The 22004-nt window shown below is 40.9% G+C and overlaps 1 protein-coding gene across 11 annotated transcripts in view; it reads right to left on the bottom strand.

Moving 5' to 3' along the window:
- Positions 1–3037: 3037 nt before the first annotated feature.
- Positions 3038–22004, bottom strand: part of Tle4 (TLE family member 4, transcriptional corepressor) — a 143124-nt gene continuing 124157 nt past the window's right edge. For 10 of the 11 annotated variants that reach the window (XM_052761530.1, XM_052761534.1, XM_052761535.1 and 7 more), the window contains 9 exons: positions 21196–21328; positions 20665–20858; positions 20095–20171; positions 9875–10124; positions 8713–8960; positions 7499–7646; positions 7148–7298; positions 6730–6806; positions 3038–4792 (listed from right to left, as the gene is read on the bottom strand). In XM_052761530.1, coding sequence (XP_052617490.1) covers positions 4685–4792; positions 6730–6806; positions 7148–7298; positions 7499–7646; positions 8713–8960; positions 9875–10124; positions 20095–20171; positions 20665–20858; positions 21196–21328 — 1386 coding nt within the window. In that variant the 3' untranslated portion in view covers positions 3038–4684. The remainder of the gene's footprint in view (positions 4793–6729; positions 6807–7147; positions 7299–7498; positions 7647–8712; positions 8961–9874; positions 10125–20094; positions 20172–20664; positions 20859–21195; positions 21329–22004) is intronic. The other variant, XM_052761533.1, reaches the window with a different exon arrangement.

The following is a 22004-nucleotide window of genomic DNA, read 5'->3' as shown; positions in this document are numbered from 1 at the left end:
GTTTTCTTCTATGCAAACAGTATTGTAGCATTCCCCGCACCTCCCCACTCCTTTCTGGGTTTGCTGTGAGATCAAATGGGGTCCCTGTGCTCACAGTCCTCTAGACTAAGGCCAGTCCTGTGGGAATTATTATTCTCTGCAGGCAAACTATGAAGGTTCCAGCTGAGAATTCAGTACCTTCGAAGGGCAAGCCCAGCTGTCCTGCAAACTAGCTGGGATGTACATTCCATCACTACACCTACTGTCAAACACCCAATGAAAACCGAACAGAAACGGCAGCTTGTCAGGGAAGAAGAGTTCAACCCTTGGCTCCATACTGTTCAAACATTCTCATAAAACGCTCGCTGCTGTGCTCAGGTCACTGAAAATAAGCCATTCCCACTGCCAATTTATAGCTAGACCCCAAAGTGAAGAAATGCAATTGGTTCAAAAGAATAGACAGCTGTTGGCTCCTGCTCTATGGCAAATGCCTTCAGAAGAACCTGAGAGGTGGCAGGATCCAGGTCACAACTGAAACTCCTAAATCGCTCTGGAATGAAGCAGCTTCAGGTATACCAGCATCAAGCTGAATAATTAACAGCTTTTTTTGCACTGATTTTTTAATTTTATAATTGCTCAACTCAATGCTAGACAATGAATCTCAGGACCAATTTTCTTACTGCTGCCAGAAATCAATCAACAAATAGCCTAGTCCAAGTTTTCAGGACAGTGCCAGTGCATGAAGGTCCACTGAGGCACCCCCAAAGCAGCCAACCCCCTGGCTGGTGGTCAAGCTGCACATCAGGTTGGCATGTACATCACATCTGTCCAGAATGCCATCTTTCTGGCTGAGGACAACAATTTCCTTTGTTCTTGGCTGCCAAGAATTTTTTGACTGTGTGATATAGTTTGAAGTTAAGAGTTTAATGTCCAGCACTTTTAAGAGTTGTAGGCACATACAACATTCCAGGTATATCATCCCATGAAGCCATTTTGCCAACTATCAAGTGTGAAACTTTAACATCTTGAAGTCTGTCATTCTCATTGGACCCACCAATCCTAGGAAGGTGTCTATGGCTCCTTTGATCTGGCTTTCCTTTTACTGCTTTCATGGTTATGCTTCAGTCAGTCTTCTACACTACTCCTTCCTCCTACTGGAACTACGTTTGCTTAGGGAGATGCATCTTTATTGTTCTTTAGACTCTGCAAGAATCATACATAGAGCAAATTCTATGATAAAATCAACAACTGAGTTAGTAATTACCTCTTGGTGAGAGCGATCCAATGGTCAGTACTTACCCTACCACAGAGCCACATTGCCAGCCCCTAATAATTACCTTTAGAGTTGAACAATCATGGCAAAACTTCTGTGCACATTAAGCCAGGCCTCCAATTTATCTATACAAATTCTATACCCAATTCAGCAAATGACTTACGGCTTTACTCTGGAATGGCACCTTCAGGCTCTTGTTTTAAGAACTTATTTTCCAATGGGCAGTGGTGGAGCACGCCTTTAATCCCAGCACTCGGGAGGCAGAGCCAGGCAGATCTCTGTGAGTTCGAAGCCAGCCTGGTCTAGAAAGCAAGATCCAGGACAAGCACCAAAACACCACAGAGAAACCCTGTCATAAAAAAAAAAAAAAAAAAAAAAAAAAAAAAAGAACTTATTTTCCAACCGGTAGAATTATCTGGGGAGGTAGTGGAAATCTGAGGAGTGAGGCCTAGCAGTCAAGTCACTAGGGGAGGGTCTTTGGAAGTTATACTGTTCCTGGTTCCAGTCTACGATCTGTGCTCCCAGTCAGCACGATGTAAGTCTCTGCCTCCTGTGCCTGCCATCAAAAATGGAGTCACTACTGTCACCTTGTCTTTTCTATTGGGCTGAAACATTTCTGAAACAGTGACACCCCCCCCCCCAAAAAAAAAAAACCCAAACCCTATCCTCTCTTAAATTGATCCCACCAGGTATTTTGGAATAGAGACAAGATAAGTAAATATATTCCTATAAGCCTAGTACCAGACTGGAGTAGAGGCAGTGTGTTGCATGTGAGGAAGGGGAAAGGGAAATTTCATTCTCAGCATTCTCTGGAGAGATCATTGTCACCAAGTCTGTTTACCAAGCTAGTTCCTCTCTGTGCCGTTCTGGTTAACTCCACCACACTTAAGAAGCTGTGTTTTCTGATTTGCAGAGTTGTTTTTCCCTTTTGACTGTCTACATTCTCAGAACCATACTGACAGGTAACTAATACAATGGAAGAGCAGCTCAAGGCCTTAGGCAACATTCTTCCTTTCACCCTGCCTAGAGTTGTATCTCTGTAGAGGGTCACTTGGTGTTTTCCAGGTTGTCCTTTCTTAGCAGCCTCAATGGATCTGCATACCATCCTGAGATGCAGCCAGTTCATGACACCTCACTGGACTTGTTGCTTTGGTCTAAAAGGGTGAACAAGGCTGGAATCCACTGACTCAGTACCTAGCTGGGTCTCCAGTGCAGACTACCTGGGTGTGCTTAAATCCTGTCCTTCAAACTGGAACTCTTTTTTAAGTCCTTCCTTACTCGAGTCTTCGCAAAAACATCCAACGCAAGATACTTCCAGAAGCTTCTGTGTCTTGGAGATTCCTCAAACCTCAACAGTTGGCAATGATCTAATCTGTCAAATTCTGAATGCTGTGTTAGCTTCACAGTGCATTCACAATAGTGTGGGAAACATTACAGAAATCAGCAAAGTGCAGTACAATAGCTGTTAGCCTCCATGGGGCTACTAAGCACTTGAAATGTAGTTAATGTTACTGGCAAAGAAGATTTCTAATATTAATTCATTCTAAGAGTTAAGTTTAAATAGCTGCAAGTACTTAGTGTACTAGAATGACAGTATAAATCGAAAAGTTTTTAAAATGATAGACAACTTCTAGATAAAAGCATTTCAACAAAATGAAGGAGTTCAGTAAGTATTTGGTAACCATCTGCCTTCCATATCATTTTTCATGCCTTCTGGGTTCTCTCAAAGGAAAAGGAAAAAAAAAATAGCAACAATTAAAAACCCATACTACTTAACAGTCTGACTTCAATGTAACTAATGATTTTTAATACAGGGAGTGGCACAGACAAAGAAATTAGTAAAAAAATTAGAAAAATAAGCATTCTAGAAGTTATTTATGTTTAATGCTTAAAAGTCTGAATGCACAAACAATCTACCATCATAGAAGTACTGGTGGCCAATACAATGCGTTAGAACTATGTACAATGCACAGTTTAGTATCAAAATCTTTCTACACTGTAGAGTTTTATGAAACTGTTAATGACATCAAACACTAAGCACTTAAGACACCATTTTTTTTTGCTACCACACGAAGAACGTCAATGACAGTCCATTTCAACTTGCAGCATCCATCCATTTCTAGTATGAAATTAAGTGATTTTCTACTTATACAATAAAGTTTATCTACACAGTTCTTTTGATTTTGATCCATAGCAGCAAAGGCACTGTACATCAGCAGATCACAGACTTAAAAGATCTTTTTAAAGCATTCAAACAAAAATAATAATAAAAAAGGAGTCACATGTTATAGTTTAACAGCAACGACAACAACATAAAAGATAACACAATGTTTCTGGCACAATGGCACAGCCTGTGTCCATTTCAGGGACATCCAACTAAGACATGGAAAGAACCAGAGGTAAAGAAAACAAGTCGTCATCCCAGGAGAGTCTCTTCTTTGTGGGTTTCAGAGGGTGGGCTCTGTAAAGCCTCCTAGGTTGGCCTCTTTTTGTGAAAGACTTGCTTTGCCCAGCAGGAGGCAGGCAGCACTCCTGCACCTGCAGCTCCTAAAGAGCAAGCCACAAAACAGCCTGCCACATCTCACAGCACCACAAATGCCCAGAGACACATAGCTCCCTCTGCCAGGAAATTTGGCAAAAGTATTTAGAAGAAATTAAGTTCTCTCTTTGAGGCCCAATTTAATTTGTTTATCTGTCTATAATACAATAAAAAGGGGAATTAAAAACATATTACAAAGATACTTGTCAACAAGTTAAAAAAAGAAAAACATCCAATTATTTAATATAAAGTTATAGACATATTGGTTAGAGTTGCCCAAATAGACTCAAAGGAATAATACTTGGCCTGTCATATTCTACTTGTTCAGCCAAATTTCCAAATGTTTTCAATATAAGTAGAAAACAAAACAACCTCATAACAATACAGCAACATATTGCTTCCATGTGTAATTATACATTTCATGTCTTTATACAGTCAATAGTCTACATTTAGTGACATTTTTAATCAGTTATTTTAAACCTTCCTTCCCCTCCCCTCACCAAAAGCAAGGGGGTGGAGCATCAAATACAATGCACCTTCATTATCAATGCAGGAGCGGACACAGCTTTATTTAGTCAGTCATTGTTAGAAAGCCTTCTTTAAACAAAATAAATATATTACAGATATAATACATAATTAAAGATTCCATTCACTGTTAGGTATTCCATGTTCTTCCAAGTCGATAGCTGAAGATTTGGTATCACAGGTTCTTAAATGAGTATTCACAATTCAATAGCAAGGAGGAAGTAGGGCTATGGCAAGGGATTAAACTCCACAACTGCAATGAGTATTGGAAATCCTTGGTTTTAGATGTAGGAGAGGGGGGTGAAAAAAAAAAGTACAACAGCGCAAAGTGCTACAAGGAGGAGTCCAGTTTGCACGAAGATTTGTCCTTAATAAATAACTTCATAAACCGTAGCCTTCTTGTCCCCAGAACCAGTGACAATATACTTGTCATCCACAGAGATGTCACAGCTAAGCACCGATGAGGATTCTTTGGACTAGGGAAGAAACATATCAAGAATGTCACATACAGGTGCTAAGAAACAGGACTGGTGGTTATGGAGCAGATACACAGGCAACATGTTCCTTGGAGCACCCAGAAGCTCTACAGGTATAGGGCAGTCCCAGCTTTCCTAAACATGGCAGTACTAGATTCAATCCTTTGAGTGCTGCTCATCCCTAGCTTAGGCTAACGGTTCTTGCCCATGAGGCATCAAGGAGACAGGCAACTCAGTGGTCAGAGTACTCTACCAATGAGGCAAGGTCCTGTTTTAAATTCTATTCTTGGGGCTGGAAAGATAGCTCAGCTCAGTGGTTAAGAGCACTGGATGCTCTTCCAGAGGACCTGGGTTCAACTCCCAGTCCCCAACACCCTCTTCTGCTTTCCATGGGCACCAGGCATGCAACATGGTGCACAGACATGCAGGCAGACAAAACACATATAAAAGTAAAAAAAAATAAAAAATAAAAACAAACAAACAAAAAACAAAAATACCCTCTCTTCTCTAGAAAGTATAGAGTAGGGCATCATGGATCTAGGTTGTGCCATAGAGTAGCAGGCACAGCATAGGTCCTAACAAGTAATGGAAGATGCTAGTAAAAATGCCCAACACTACTAGAATAAAACATAAAAACATGTAAGAGTTCAATACTTGGAATAGATACACATCCCATTGAGGGGTGTGTGTATGGGGGGAAATGAAGGAATGAGGGCAGACCCCACACAGGGTTTAAACCAGGACCCTGAAGAATACTCTGAACATTGAAAACTATACATGTAAGACAACTACCTAATACATACACTGCTCAAACTTTTCTAACTGTAACTGTTAATAATTTAAATTCCCAAGCCAGCATATATGTAAAGCTATGATACTTGTGTTAAATATAAAAGACAGAGTCTAATATTTTTTCTTCCATTTGCGCACTCAAAAGGTCACAAAACCCCCAGTATTAAAGTATAAGCTTCAGCCAGGCATGGTGGTACATGCCTTTAACCCCAACACTTGGAAGGTAGAGGCAGGTAGATCTCTGTGAGTTTCAGGCCAGCCAGGGCTACATAGTGAATCCTTGTCTCATATAAAGAAAGAAAGGGGGAAAAAGGTATAAGCATCATAACAATTACATCAGCTGTTTTGTCATGATGACAACCTTGCGTGACATTCTATTTTGTATTCAAATAATTAATCAGCTTTATGATGACTTAATGTCATTTTGTTAATGGACCTGGAAGTCTGTTATATTACTCCCAAACATGGAACAAAAGAGAACACTCTAACTACAAACTAAAAATAGGAAGTCATTAACTTGCCTATAAAATTCACACACATCTGTAAGAAAAAACGAGAGATTTTGTATGCATGTCTGTGTTTGTGCCATGTCTAAGTTTGGTGTTTTTACAAATAACTTCCCAAACTACACAGTCTACTCTTCTACTAAGAAGAACAAGTTTATAAAATCAATCCAGTTTAACAGAACTTTTCTGGAACATTCTCTGGAAAAAGAATTGATAATAAAAGAAAATGAATTAAGAACAGGGGGGAAAAAAGCCTGATAGTACTCATAAGGGTATCTGAACAAAATACTCAAGATTTAAAATAAAAAATGTATAGTATACATAAACACAAAAAACGTCACAGAAAACTTAAAACCCCCACAAGGAAAATAAAAGAGGATTGAGTCATGGGTAATCCAGGATTTGCCGTAAGACTAGTGCTCAGAAATCTAGCAGAAGACCCTAAAGAGCTTGTGGCTGTGCAAGTAATCCTCCTCCCTGCTGTTGGCAGGTTCTTGTTCTGCCTGATAAAAATGGTATCAGGTGCCTGACAGAATCACAGAATAAGTAAGTAGGTGCACACAGGACGCATGAAGATGGCATAGCTAAACCAGGACAGGTAGTACACAACACCTAGTCACTCAGCAAGCTAGGTATTACCTGGAATATGCTGGCCCCATAAGGTGTCCTCCAAGCATTCAGAAGGTTGTCTTTTCCAGTGCTTACAAACCACTTGCCTAGAGGAAGAGGGTTTTGTGTTACTTTGTCATTTGCTTCACAGAATGCTGAATTAATAGAGACATTCCATTTATAACAAATAAGAATGTCTTTTCCTTTCAAAAGTAAAGCCCACCCTCCTTCTGGATTTCATGAGTCACTGATTGTTATGATAAGGAATAAAGTGGATTAAGGCTAGCAATTTACATAGCTTGTTAGGGAAGCATGCACAGTTAAGGAAGCTATAGAGTTGTAAGGAAAGACACATTAACAAAATAAAAGACTCAACTTGGAAGGAGTCAACAGAAGAACCAAGCAATCATTCTGGTTGACAGAAATTGAACAAAAGGGACTTGCTTACCACAGTGGGCAAACTTGAGTGACAGCACACAGCTCTCATGAAGATGCAACTGGTATTTGTCTGGCTTGGTGACATGCAACACTTCCACATTGCTATTCTCCATCCCCACTGCAAGCCACTCTCCAGTTGGGCAATAGCCCAAAGAAAAGATCTGGAATTAAAACAAATGATGGTGGCTGCAGGTTAATAAGGACAAAGCCTTATTAACCAGGAGCTATGCTCTTAAATATAGACATCAACAAAATTCGCAATGTACATGAAGAACCAAATCTAAGAGATGCTCTCGAAGAGATCCACATTCAAACACAGCACTTTTCTTTGACTAGGCTCCATTACCCACACAGTCCACACCTGAGAGGTGAAGTCATGCTGCTGCAGCTGCCGCCCTTCACGCAGGTCCCAGGACCTCACAGTGTTGTCCAAACCGCCTGTCCAGAGTTTGGTGCCATCATTAGAAATGTCAATACAGCTGGCTCCATCTGTGTGGCCCTGGAATTGCCTGAAAATGTAAAATGGAGGGAAAAACCCTTGAAAAGTTAGCTTTTATTTTAGTTCAATTAATTCAACTGGGAACTCTCTACTGATCAAATTCAGTGCAGACTTTATCTACAGATCTCATTTGTTTTATGCTTTCTAATTATTCAAAATAAGAGCAAAACATATCATGTTTTCTATGTCTGGCTGTGCAGGAGGGAAAGAACATGCTCACAAGAAACACCCAATGTAAGTACATTCAGTGTGATCCATTACCCAAGGTCAGTTCTGGTAAAATGTACATGGGGCATGGAGGAAAGAGTTCAAAGTGGGTCCTCACCACATAGTCAAGGATGGCCTTGAATATCTGAACCTTACCCTAAAGGTACAAGAACAATTACTTTGTTTTTAGAGTTGAAATTAGTGTGTAGCCCCTCAAGATAAGACCACATGCCTCCTGCCTCATAGCTTAAGTTCCCAATCTTCTCATATCCTTTCCTTTATTATAATGCTCATTACCATTTCTCAATCTATAAACCTGCTGTCTACTTGTTCTTAAATATGAGAACAGACAATTTAGGTTATGTGAGCATAAGCAGCAACCCATAAGCACTGGGCCCTCGACAAGGGCCATACAACTGCTGGTAAAGTTGTGACACATGCAACAGCTAAACTAGAACCATATACTACGGCTTCTCACTGAGGAGCTAGAACAATGATGGGTGTCAGCAGGTACAGACAACAAATTACAGACATCTAATGAACCCATGATGTCCTAACAACATCCCATACATAAAAATGACCTTCACTTCTAAAACTCTAAATCAATGATGCTTAGTGTGTGTGTGTGTGTGTGTGTGTGTGTGTGTGTGTGTGTGTGTGTGTGTATAAAAATGAAACCTTCATTTAATAAAAATATAGTGGGGAAGCAAGATTTTACATTTGAACTTCATTATCTCTAAAATGTATGTGGTTCATAACATTTTTAAGAAAGCTGTATTCCATCCAGACACAAACACACAAAGAGCTTTGAGCACCATGTGGTAAATTAGCTCTCCCTTACAACCAAGAAGCAGATTCAGCAGACCTACCTCACCAGAGTCTGGTTGTGCAGATCCCACACTGCAATGTTGCCATCACTGCAGCATGAGAAGCAGACCTTGGAGTCAGGGCTGATGGCCAGGGCATAGCAGGCAGGGGCTGAGGACGTCAGCTCAGCCTTGATGCGTGGGGTTGGAGCTGCCAGGTCCCAGATGGACAGTGTACTGGCTTCCCCTCCAACAATTAAGGTGCGACCATCAGGGAGCAATCTGCAGGAACGGATGTAGTTATCCCTGTTCTATGGAGACAAAAGCCATCACAAAATTACTCATGAGGAAAGAAAACAGCATTAACATGAGAGCAGGAATCCATAAAAGTATTGTGTTCCCTTCTGGTTTAATGAGCCATTTATACTTATGACAATGATAAAATAGATTAATGCTACAAAATTACATGAAATTAAGGAAGTACTTAAACTTGATCTACAAAATTTAGTACCAAGATATTTAATCTTAATTAGCACCCAAATGCAAAGATCTAGTCCCACTCCCACCACCAAATTAAGCAACTGTAGATGTAATCTGCACATACAGATCATATGGGTCTGCAAACAAACCATTACAATTCTCCAAGTTCTGAAGCCTTGGCATATTTTGGTGAGGACAAAAGGTCCTGGTATTGAAACCATATCATAGTTAAAGTCACTTGGCAGTTGACACTTTTGGCCTAGCTTTGCTATGTATGATTAACAGGCATTGTAGGTTCAATGAAGAACCAGCAATAGGAGGCAAGACAGGAAAAATTTCTCCCTGTTCATGAGTTTACGGAAATCTTATCCACATTTAATTATGTTAGATTAAATGATGTACTAAAAGATTGTTCTGATATAAGGGAAGAAAACTAAGCTACAATTTCTTGTACAACCCAAAGATAAATGGTAAGAGACCAGTTAAAGGGCTTGGAAGCCACATGAACAATTGACTTAAGCGAGTTTTCAGGTGTGCTCTGGAAGAAGCAATGTGTGAAATCTTAGCATTCTTGAACCAAGTGATTACCTTTGACCCTGGGGACCGAGTGAATGCAAATTGTACAGGTGCACATAGCCCACATGAAGAACTGGACCATTCTGAGAGAAAACTCTCTACCTATCTTCTTGGGACTCTATGGTTCTCTCACCATCAGGGTCTTTCTTTGTCACCCCTGCTCACTTACCAGGCAGTCCAGCTGAGAGACGGGGCTCTTGTTGCCAGGGTGGCTGATGTCCCAGACCTTTACGCAGCCCTTGCCACCCGTGTACACGTGCCTTGTGGGGTTGCTGATGGTCACCGCGCACACCACCTCCCCATGGTTGAGGGTGTTGATCTGTCGAGCATGTCGGGGGATCCCGGGTCCAATGAGGGCATCAGGAGGAAAGGGGACAGGCTGCATCTGGCCATCGGCACTAACGTGAAAGGAGTACGCTCTAGGGCACAGGAAGGAAAAACAGCAGAAGGATAATGTAAAAAGCATTAGCTTTTGCTAGTTTTCTTTTGAGACAGGGTCTTATGTATGGTTGGCTTCATACTCACTATATAGTGGAGGGTGACCCACCTGTCTCTACTTCCCATGTGCTATGATTAGAGGTATGCACTAATATGTCTGGTTTAAGCAGAAATGGATACCAAAACCCAGGTTTCATACATACTAGAAACACACTCTACCAACTAAGCTACATTGCTTGAAAATGTTATTAAACCATTCAATATAATCAAAGAGAAAGAAAATCCTTCCAGTGCCACTTGAGATATGTTAAAACAACAACAATGGATCTGGTACCGCACAATAAGCTTCCAAGTCATGGGGCTTGATCCATAACCAAATACCAACTGGCTGTTTAATAGTTGCTGCATGACATCAGTAGTTACCTAGCCTCTCTGAATGCAATTCTAACTTCAAAAAGAGAGGATGAGTCCATAGCTTACAGAGAACTAAGTGGGATAGCTAGCATCAAATATACACAGTACTTCATTTTTTTCCACTCTTAACCTTCATTGCTTTGTATTTTTCAGTGGTTCCATGGCCTGAAACAGATTTTACCTATATGTCTTAACTCCAACCAAATCAGTTATTAATGGAGATAACTAAGCTAAAATTATGAAGCTCTGAAGAGTTCACATTTTGTAGGTGAAAATGTTGAGATGGCAGATATGCCAAAAATACAGTTTTAACACATTGATCAGACTCAGGAATCACAAATCCTAAAAAATACAAAAGGAATGAGAACTTGAAAAAGCATCCTGCCTGACAGCCCCAAGGCCCACCTTACTTGTGTACAGCACTTCCATTTCCAGTTCACACCCTTAAAACCTTGGTGTGAAAACTTCATCAACAGACTACTTTAGGACACCACTGTTAGCAAGGGAACTGCTGTAGGATGGTCTGTATGTCAAGAGTGTTGCTGATTGGTCAATAAATAAATCACTGATTGGCCAGTGGCCAAGCAGGAAGTATAGGCGGGACAAGGAGGAGAAAAAACTGGGAAGTGGAAGGCTGAGTCAGAGAGACACTGCCAGCCGCCATGATGAGAAACAGCATGTGAAAGATGCCGGTAAGCCACGAGCCACGTGGCAAAGTATAGATTTATAGAAATGGATTAATCTAAGCTGTAAGAACAGTTAGCAAGAAGCCTGCCACAACCATCCAGTTTGTAACCAACATAAGTCTCTGTGTTTACTTGGTCGGGTTTGAGTGGCTGTGGGACTGGCAGGTGAGAGAGATTTGTCCTGACTGTGGGCCAGGCAGGAAAACTCTAGCTACAAATGGCGCCCAACGTGGGGCAAGAGTTTCCACCTAAAAACTGAAAAAAAAAGATTCTAAAATGGAGTTAAAAACAGCTTCCTAATTGTCTCTCTCAAATGAGCAGCAGCTGCCGGTTTGAGCTACTGGTGGGTTCCTAGCGTGCGTGCTTGACCTGTAGTATGGAGGGAATGAGGCCTCTACAAGTGGCACATTAAGCTGCGTGGTGGATTTAGCCTTTGCTAGTACAAAACAAAAGAAGAGGTTTCTGGGCTACGCGCTGCTTAGATAAAATCATAGACCTATGATAGCTCCCAGAGCTGGCGAAAAATGTACTACTGCCATGTTGGGAAGCTGAGATGGGCGGAGCCAGGAGCCACAGCTACTGCAGTTTAAAGCAATAGATTCACAATAAGACAGATTCAGATGTAATAGTATACAAGGTGATATATACAGTTATAGAAACAAATACATAGTTTTAAAAATAAGTCTTTAAAGAGACAGTAAAATTAATATAAAAAATAAGTCATATGAAGATGAATATTACACAGAGAATCTGGATTATGTTGTCTTTGGGATTTTTAACTGCAGAAAAACATTTGATTGTAAAAGTTGTTGAGTTATGCCAAAATGTGTATTTTAAAGGTACCTTCACTTCAAAATTTGGATATAACGATATGTTGCTTTGGAAAAGAGTCTCTGCTTTTGTTTCCACAGAAAGCCAGAGGCTATGGATTTGTTCCAGATTAAGACACATCAGGTTTGACCAGCCAAGACCCCCTGAAAGGTCTCCGATGACACCATGGCCCAGATGATCCAACATCCAGAACCGTTTCAAGGCAACTGGCTCAGACGATACACCCTCATGGACTATTCCATAATCCTAAAATTTTCTTTGTGTCCCCATAAGATACAGCGCCCCCCTCCAGCAATAAAATTTTCTTTGTGTCCCCATAAGATACAGCGGCCCCCTCCAGCAGGAAGTAGTAATAAAAAGCTATGCCCAAATTCCCAAATTATATGTAATTTTACTTTGTTAAGGTTGAAACCTTCCTTTTTGAAAAAAAAAAGGGGGGGAGTGCTGTGGGATGGTCTGTATGTCAAGAGTGTTGCCGATTGGTCAATAAATAAATCACTGATTGGCCAGTGGCCAAGCAGGAAGTATAGGCGGGACAAGGAGGAGAAAAAAGCTGAGAAGTGGAAGGCTGAGTCAGAGAGACAATGCCAGCCGCCACGATGAGAAACAGCATGTGAAGATGCCGGTAAGCCACGAGCCATGTGGCAAGGTATAGATTTATAGAAATGGATTAATTTAAACTGTAAGAACAGTTAGCAAGAAGCCTGCCACAGCCATCCAGTTTGTAACCAATATAAGTCTCTGTGTTTACTTGGTCGGGTTTGAGTGGCTGTGAGACTGGCAGGTGAGAGAGATTTGTCCTGACTGTGGGCCAGGCAGGAAAACTCTAGCTACAGGGAACAGTGAGGCTGCTGGGATACAGGTCAACTTTAGGAGAAGCAGATGCCAATAGAAGGTAGGAAGGAGCTGAGCGTATCATGGTAGCTCTTAGGGACCACAGTCCTGTTTTTAGAAATATGTACCATACCAAGTGAAGGCATTTGTGGGTGTATGAAAGACAGGGAGCTTGGACTAAACCCTGTGCAGTATAAGAATCAAAGCTGAGATAGTGTGATGGTTTGAATGAGAAATGCCCCCAGGTTCTCAGACATTTTAATACTTTCATTACCTAGTTGGTGGCATTATTTAGGGAGCTTTAGGTGATGCACCCTTGCTGGAGGAAGTATGGAGGAGTCTGAGATTAAAAGCCTTCTGCCACTACAGTTTGCTCTCTGTTTCCTGCTTGCATTTGAAGATGTGTGCCCTTAGCTACCAGCTCCCACCACCACACCAGCCTTTTGCTGCTTCCTTGCTATAATGGACTCTAAGCCCTTTGGAATCATAAGCCAAAATAAACAACTTCCACAAGTTGCTTTCAGTCATGGCATTTTATTACAGCAACAAAAAAGTAACTAAAATCAATAGTTTATAGTTCCTTATTGCAAAAGTCTAGGCTGGTTATGTTTACAAAAAGCCCATTATTGAGGGCATGCTACAGCTGCTTGAGGGAAGGGTTGGGAAGCTGAGAAGCCAATAGACAGAGGGTATTTTCTAAGTCAAATAAGAGGACTTGGAGCCACACCGATTGTGACCTTAGAAGAGTGAGCTTATGAGGACTGTGAACACAGATGGTACGGCTGCTAGGTGCAAGAGGTGCAATTCATAGGACCTGGCTTAGAAAGGCAGTTAATGCTACACTGGATAGGATGCTTGGATTCTGGAAGTGACATTTAGGGTAATGCTGAGAGCTTTTAATTTTAATAAAGGTAGCCCAAACTGAGTAATGTAGATTTTCACTAGAGATGATCCTGGAAATAGACAAAGTCATCAGGGGCTATTCTTATGAACACCAGTCACACTCTAAGCCTTGTGTCAGGTCTTTAGGAGAAACTCCATCAAGGTAGAAGATGGGGTAGATTCAAATAGTGGAGGCCTGAAAGAAGCAGGGTTTTTACAGATACCAGAAGTCTAATTCTTCAAGAAACTACAAAGAAGGGTACTCAAGAAACAGAGCCAAAATCTACAATGATTGAAGTGGTGGCTTGTAGGCTGTGAGGAAAATGAACAGAACCCTTCTCAGGGGGCTGCAGGGGAAAACGTGACTTCAGGAGAGCCAGTTCTAGTTCAGGCTTTAAAGAAAGGCTGGCCTGCTGAAGGAGGATGATTGAGAAAAGGCTAATTGATGTAGGAGTTAAGAGGTCATAAAGACTGAATCTTACAGGAAGAGAAGGAAGATTATTCCAAGTTCAGGTAGTGCTGGTTTTTCAACACAGGTTTTCTCTGTGTAGCCCTGGCTGTCCTGGAACTCACTGTGTAGACCACAGTGAACTTGAACTCAGAGATCCACCTGCCTCTGTCTCCTGAGTGCTGAGCTACCACCACTCAGCTGTTATATGTTCTTAATGACAATTTCTTTAAAAAAACAAAAGAAACAAAAACCCTTCCAAGAACCCCAGCACTAAATGGGTTTTATAGAACCTAGAATTTAAATAGTTAAACAAACAAACAAATAAACAAACAAACAACTTTCCTTCAAGGTTTTAGCAAAATTTCCATCAATATAACACTGAGTACCTAGCATGTGACCTTCTGGAGCCCAGCTACATGAAGGATTGGAAATAATACTCTTTAGCATATTTATTACTAGGAAAGCTGAGTTCAGGTTTCTGGGGAAAGCATGGCAGCTTTCCATTCGTGGTGGTAGTGGAAACTTCTGGTCAAGACTGAAGGAAGAGAATCGAGCACAAGGCTCAGAAGTATGGTGAGCCAGACAGGCTGTAATTCCACAGTCCCCAAAGTGGCTACTGCTTCTTTACATATTCCAAACACAATTAGACTCCTGTGGCTTCAAGGCTGACCTGCAGTAAGAACCTTCAACTTACCCACTCTACTACCTCTGCTGGCTACCTACTTGGTAACTGTTAACAGCAGCTGGAAAAAAAACACCGTACCTCTTCTCTAAAAGAGCCTTTCTATCTCATCTCAGTTCATATGGAACTCAGAGGTATTTGAGTTGTTATTTGATTAATCCCATGACCTTGTTATTTAGTCACTGCTTGAAATAGACCAATCTTTCACCCTCAGAGTTCTTGGTCAACAAAACTTGTTAGTCAGTCAACCACTATTTGCAGAGCATACACAGGTACACAGAATTTTATGGTAATTGATATTTATGTCTTCAACTCTCAAGGAACTCAAAGTCTAATTTGCCTTGTTTCCCTTTTTAATCAGCCAAATATTTACTGAACAACTTGGCTATGGAGCCAGCACTGTTTGATGCAACTGAGACATTTGGGATAGAGTCTGTAGTAAGTTGGTCATAGAAGGAAGAATCTTGTTTTTATTCAGCAGATAGAAGACAAAACAGAGTCAAGGTCAGCCAGACGTGCTGAACACTGAAGGGCAGGTGAAATGGGGAGAAAAAGAACACAGGGAGACACTAAGGCAACAAACAAATACATATGTAATATTGAAGTAACAAGCAAAGGGAAGTTAGAGAAGGAAGAAATCAGCATAATTTTATTTACTCTTTGAACAAACTGACATTGTAAGCATCAACTGTGAACTAAGTACTATTTAAGGCACTGGAAGTTACTTCTTTTTTTTTTTTGAGACAGAATTTCTCTGGCTGTCTTGGCACTCACTCTGTAGACCACGCTGGCCTTGAACTAAGAGATCTGCCTGTCTCTGCCTCCAGAATGCTGGGATTAAAGACATGTGCCACCACTGCTGCTTTGGAAGTTACTTCTTTAACTGAATGTTCATTATTGGTGGGCATGCTAACTGGCACAGAAACTGTGGAAATCAATGTGGAGTTCCTCAAAAAACTGATTTATACCACCCTTGGGCTTATACCCAAGGGATTCTACATCTCACTACAGAGATACTTGCTCATCCATTTTCATTCCTGCTCTATTCATAACTGCCAGAAAGTGGAAACAGCTAAATGTCCATCAACAAATGGATGGATAATGAAAATGTGGTATTACACAATAGAATACTTATTCAGCTGTTGAAAAAAATGAAATTATGAAATCTGCAGGTAAATGGATTGAACTACAATCAGTCATCCTGAGATAGCTCAGACCCCAAAAGATAAATATTACTGGTTTTCTCTTATATGTGAACATCAGCTTTTAAGTTTAGATATCTGTGTTCCATTCAAAATATGGTTAGGTAACTAGTAAGTGACTAAGAGTCTTCCAAGGAAGGGGAAGCAGAATATAGTATTATAAAGGGATAATGGAGAAACCAGAATAGGAAGATTAAGTGGGGAGAAGGATGGGAGGGCAGGGTAGAAAAGGGAATATGGGGAAGGATAACTAACACTAAAGGCCTTTTGAGAAACCATATGGAAACCTATATTGTAGAAGCTTCCTAAAATATATACATATATAAAAGGAATTTAAATGGAGTTAACCACATAATAGTAGAGGTTAATATTCCAACTAGACATCATCTGCTACTAAACAAAACCCCCAGTACCAGGAATGTGTTACAACTCTTTGATTAAAGGTATCATATAGCCAACCCTACCCCTGGCCAACATTATAGGCTATTGTCAGTACTATTAGTTACCACTCACAACCTGATGGTTAGGCCCTATTGTTGACGACACCACTTACTTATGTCAGTGAATATGCAAAAATTGAGCTGCTGCCCAACTAGAAGCTTCATCTCCTACTGATTAGTGTTCATAGTGCTGGAAAGCACTATATATGCTACAATCTCATTCAGCTATGAACCCTCTGAGCTACAATAGCGACCTGCCTAGAAAATATATCCACTGATATGATAGAGACACAAATCTTATGGGAATAATTAACTACTTTCTTATTAAAGTTAAGGTTCACACTCTATGAGATGGAACTCATACCTGACATTGTTGATGAGGCCAAGAACCTGAGACTAGATAGGTCATGGGCCTTATGGGAAATCCTACTAGCTATTATTTTGCTAAATGAACACAGCAATAAAACAACTCCTAATGACATACTGTTATACCCACAGATACTTATCAGTGCATTGCTCAGCCCTTATCAGAGAAGCTGCTTTCTTGCAGCAGATGGTAATTAACATAGAGACCCACAATTGAACAATGTGCAGAGTGAAAGACTTTGGGGTGCTCAGTCCTAAATGTGATGTCTGTATTACACCCCTCCCGTCAAGGCTCAGGGATCTATGTGGAAGAGGAGGTGGAAAGAATCTAAGAGCCAGAGGTAGTAGATGATTCCAAGGGAATAGCATTTTCTGACACAACAGAGCTGATGCTCTGAACTGATATATGAACTCATAGCTACCGTGACACCATGCACAAGACTTGCATAGAAAAGGGGAAGTGGGCACAGGGTCCCACAGTTAAGGAAGAGGCTATTTACAATTGATAGCTGCTGAGAGGGGAAATCTTCAATGCAGCGATCCTGAATGTATCAATCATTCAGCAGGGCAGGCCTCATGCTCAGAAGTAGTTGGCCAGTACAATATTGAATCTGTATTTATTTGTGTGTGCTTGTTCTTTTTGTTTGTTTTGTTTTGTTGAGAAAGAAAGAACACGAAGTTGGGTGGGTAGGGAGGCTCTGAGAGGAGTTGGGGTAGGGCAAGAATATGATCAAAATATCTTGCATTTAAAAAAAGGCTGAACCTGGAAACAACCTAGATGTCCCTCAACCAAACAATGGATAAAGAAAATTTGGTATATTTACACAATTATTACTCAGCGGCAAAGAACAATGACATCATGAAATTTGTAGGCAAATGGATGGAACTAGCAAAATCATCCTGAGTGCAGTAATCCAAACCCAGAAAGACAAACATGGTATGTACTCACTCATAAGTGGATATTAGACACAAAGCAAAGGATAACCAGGCTACAATCCACAAATGCAGAGAAGCTAGGTAAAAGGAGGATCTTAAGAGGGACACACAGGGATTGCCCTAGGAAAGGGAAAGGGGGGCGGGGAACATGATGGGTCGAGTTGGGGAAGGGACAGAGAGGGAGAGCAGTGAAAGAGATATCTTGACAGAGAGAACCATTATGGGGTTAGGGAGAAACCTGGTCTTAGGGAAATTCCCAGGAACCCACAGGGATGACCCTAGCTAGGCCTCCTAGCAATAGTGGAGAGGGTGCCTGAACTAGCCTTCTGTAATCAGATTGGTGACTGACTACCCAACTAGTCATCATAGAATCTACATTCAGTAACTGATGGAAGCAGATGCAGAGATCCACAGCCAAGCACCAGAGGGGGAGGAGGGATTATAGGAGCAAGCGGGGGGGGGGGGGGGTGGGGAGGGGCTTCAAGATCACAATGGGGAAATCCACAGAGACAGCTGACCTGAGCTAGTGAGAACTCACAGACTCTGGACTGACAGCTGGGGAACCTGCATGGAACCAAACTAGGCCCTCTGAATGTGGGTGAGAATTGTATGGTTTGGTCTGTTTGTGGGGCCCCTGGCAATGGGACCAAGACTTATCCAAGGTACATGAACTGGCTTTTTAGAACCCATTTCCTATGGTGGGATACCTTGCTCAGCATTGATGCAAGGGGGAGGGGCTGGGCCCTGCCTCAACTTGGTATGCCAGACTTTGTTGACTCCCTAAGGGAGGCCTTACCTTCTCTGAGAAGTGACTGGGAGGGGGGGTTTGGGGGGGGGCAAATGGGAGAAGGGGAGGAAGGGGGACCTGTGGTTGGTATGTAAAATGGAAAAAAATTTAGAAGGGGGGTGCAGAGAGAAGGCCAGATACGGGTAACTTACACCAATTGGGATTTCTCAACCCCACAATTGTGAATCAATGCATTTCTGAAAATTGTATTAAAAACAAAACAAAACAAAATTAAAAACCCATTCTGTCCTGCTTTTAAAGAACTCATATTTAAGTGGGGAGAAGCAGACAATGATTATAAGTAAGCATTTAAAAGCTAGGCATGATGGTGCCCCTCTGTACTACCAACCCAGCACTTAGGAGGTGAAGGCAGAAGGATCAACAAAAATTCAAGACCAGCTTGGGGTACACAGTGAAAGTCTATATCAAAAAAAATTAGATGGAGGAAAATGATAGTAGGGAGGAAGGCAGAGAGGGATGCTATTTAAAGACAGTTATGGCAGAATGCTGTAAGAGGGCATCTAACAGAGACCCGAAGTGAGAAGGTGAGACGTAGAAAATGCTGATAGAGGAGGATCAGTGAGAATAAATGCCACACAAACAAGCAGCCAGTGGAGCCTCTGGGAGAAGGAGTCTTCAGGGGCTACTCAGTTATGTCTGGATAGTCAAGACTGGGGATGCAGCATATGCATAGTAGGTACAACTCAGCAAAGACGTCAATCAAAGACTGATCTGTTTGTGTGTGCAAGGGTATTTCCTAAGAAGGAAGAAAAAAGGTTTTTTTTCTTTTCTGTTTTTTTTTTTAGGAGCCAAATACTTTAAAAGTTTTCTTTGAAGACCAATCCAATTACAACTGTATTAGGTAGTTGGGGGTGGTGGTGGTGGTGAGGAGAGTACAAATATACTGAAACCAAGACTGTGGAATGGGATGTGGTGAGACTAGAATGTAGAAAAAGAGGCTGGAAGAGGTATGTTGTACTTGGTCTGTTATCGCTCCAGGGGAGTGTGAACAGACATTCCAAATGCTCAGCTCACAGTAAAGAAGCCAAATGAGCAAACTACCTTTTCTGGAAATAGAACTGAGCAGAAGACTGTCCTGATTTTTTTTTGAAATTTGGCGTGTCTGTTCTCTACATGTTCAAATTCTAATCATCTAAGTTTGCATATAAACATCACACTTTCTGAACAACAACTGCCTTAAAATCAGCAACAGACATGGAGAAGCCCTGACTGCCAGAGCTGCCTTCACAACTTACATTTTTATGTGAAGGCTTGATTTTAAACTGAAAACACCAAACTCCACCTTATGCCTTGTCTTTTGCTAAGAGAAAATGAAAAATACTATGAAGCCCTATTAGTATTCAGCAATGCCCAAATTCCAAAAGTCAAGCAGGGACCAGAGCTTGGTACAATGAATCCAAAGAGATAAAAGGTACTCACGGTTTTCCTCCTGGAATGCCTGTCAAGTTTGGAGGTATTGCTGGCACACGCATATGATGGTGTGGATCAAATCCCACCTAATATTGTCCCCATGGAAAACAAAACAAAAAAGAAAAAACAAACCCAGATTCACACTTGCTCTACCTTGCACAACATGGCACCTCAAGTCTAGGAAAACAGATCATTTGAAAATAAGATTTTAGAGACATTTATAGAAGTATTTATTGGTAAAATGACAAGATGCTTAGGATTTAATGGTCATTTATTCAGGACTGGAGAATACAAAAATATTACACTACTGATTATTGAATTATTACAGTAACAAAGGCTTCACCATATTTTTTCTCCTTGTGGCCCAATTTTGTAGTTTAAAATGTCAAAATGACTACTATATTTTAAGTCTCATCTTCCCAAAGAAAATAATTAATACATAATCCATGTATCTTAATTTATAAAAAAACCACTCAGATTCTTTGATAAATACTTTGTATCATATAAACTGCATTAAAAAGAATGCAAGACAATGCTGTGTGTTCCCAAATTCTAATCTATAAAAGCAGGTAAACATACCACAGGTGATCTTCCATAGGCTGCTGCAGCTGCGGCTGCTGCTGCAGCTGCGCTCATCTGTGGGGAGATGTTGTGTAGTCCAGCATAGGCAGCTCCAGGGCTGGTCAGTTCCCCATTCATTCCAGCATGGGGCACAATCCCAAAGGGGGTTGGATATGGACAAGGTACAGCCATCGGAGTCCTCAGGCTAGATGCTGAAGAGAAAAACAAGAACACAGAAAACTGTAGTAGCACATTGTTCACTTGGTTAATAATATAATCCATAATTCAAATGAACTCATTTTTACTATTCTCAAAATCATTCAATCTTTGTAGTGGTTCAATCATCCATCCCATTTTTTCTGAACACTTAATCTCTGCTAGACATCGGTGGGGCCACATGCTTAGTTTGGAATATTTACTTTACCTAACAGTCAGTGCTGGTCATCACTACTTTTAACAGATTACATTACTTAAGTCACTTAAAACAGACTTAAGTCTTTTTTAAAACAGAAGTATAAATAAATATACAACACTTTCCCCCTTACTAACCTAAGGGGTCCACACCTGGTGGCTTTCCAGGCACAGGCCTCAATCCGGGAGTAGAGTTACTGCCAGGGGTAGGTGCATCAGTTCGTGGAGTAGGAGTATTGGATTTTGAAACAGGAGTAGTAGATTTTTCATTCTAGTAAGAGACGGAGTACATCAGCCAGGAGAACATGATTTTAAGAGTTACTTTAATATTAAAACAGTAAGCAAAACAAAACAAAAAAAGAAGTTGAAGAATTCCTTCAGCTTCTCTTGTATCTTGCATTGATTAAAAGTAGCCAGCAAAGAAGTAGGAAGGTAGAGTTTAGGAAGACCTGAACTGAAGCTGATCTGAGTCATTTTTAGGAGCCTGATCTCAGTCAGAGGCCAAAGAAATTCACAAACCATGAATTCTGATTGTGGGCCACATACTGGTGGCCATGGTTATGTCAGCCTCTTAACACACTGTTCACATACTAAGAAGGTCTCTATCTGACTTGATCCTCTCAGAAAACAGCCACACATGAATTATCATGGAACCAATAGTAGAAAGGAGAGGTCATGAAGAGACAACCAGAGTTCCAGAAGAAAAGACAAAGGAGTTAAACCCAAACCTTAATCAGGCTTTCTTTCCATCCTACACACATATATTCTGTATCTGCACACAAACAGAAGAATCTTCCTATCATTTATCTGTGAATTCAAAAGGTCACTGAAAACTATATATGGCTTTTTAAAAAAACGAAAATAAGTGGTGAAGTTTAAAAAGAAAGAGGATTTGCCCCACACAAATGCAATCAACTCCACAGCTACATGAGTAGGTTTAGGGACAG

Source organism: Peromyscus californicus, unplaced genomic scaffold, assembly GCF_007827085.1.
Source record: "Peromyscus californicus insignis strain IS unplaced genomic scaffold, ASM782708v3 Scaffold_4__1_contigs__length_199733344, whole genome shotgun sequence".
NCBI classification, from domain to species: domain Eukaryota; kingdom Metazoa; phylum Chordata; class Mammalia; order Rodentia; family Cricetidae; genus Peromyscus; species Peromyscus californicus.
This window is presented reverse-complemented; position numbering and strand designations above follow the sequence as displayed.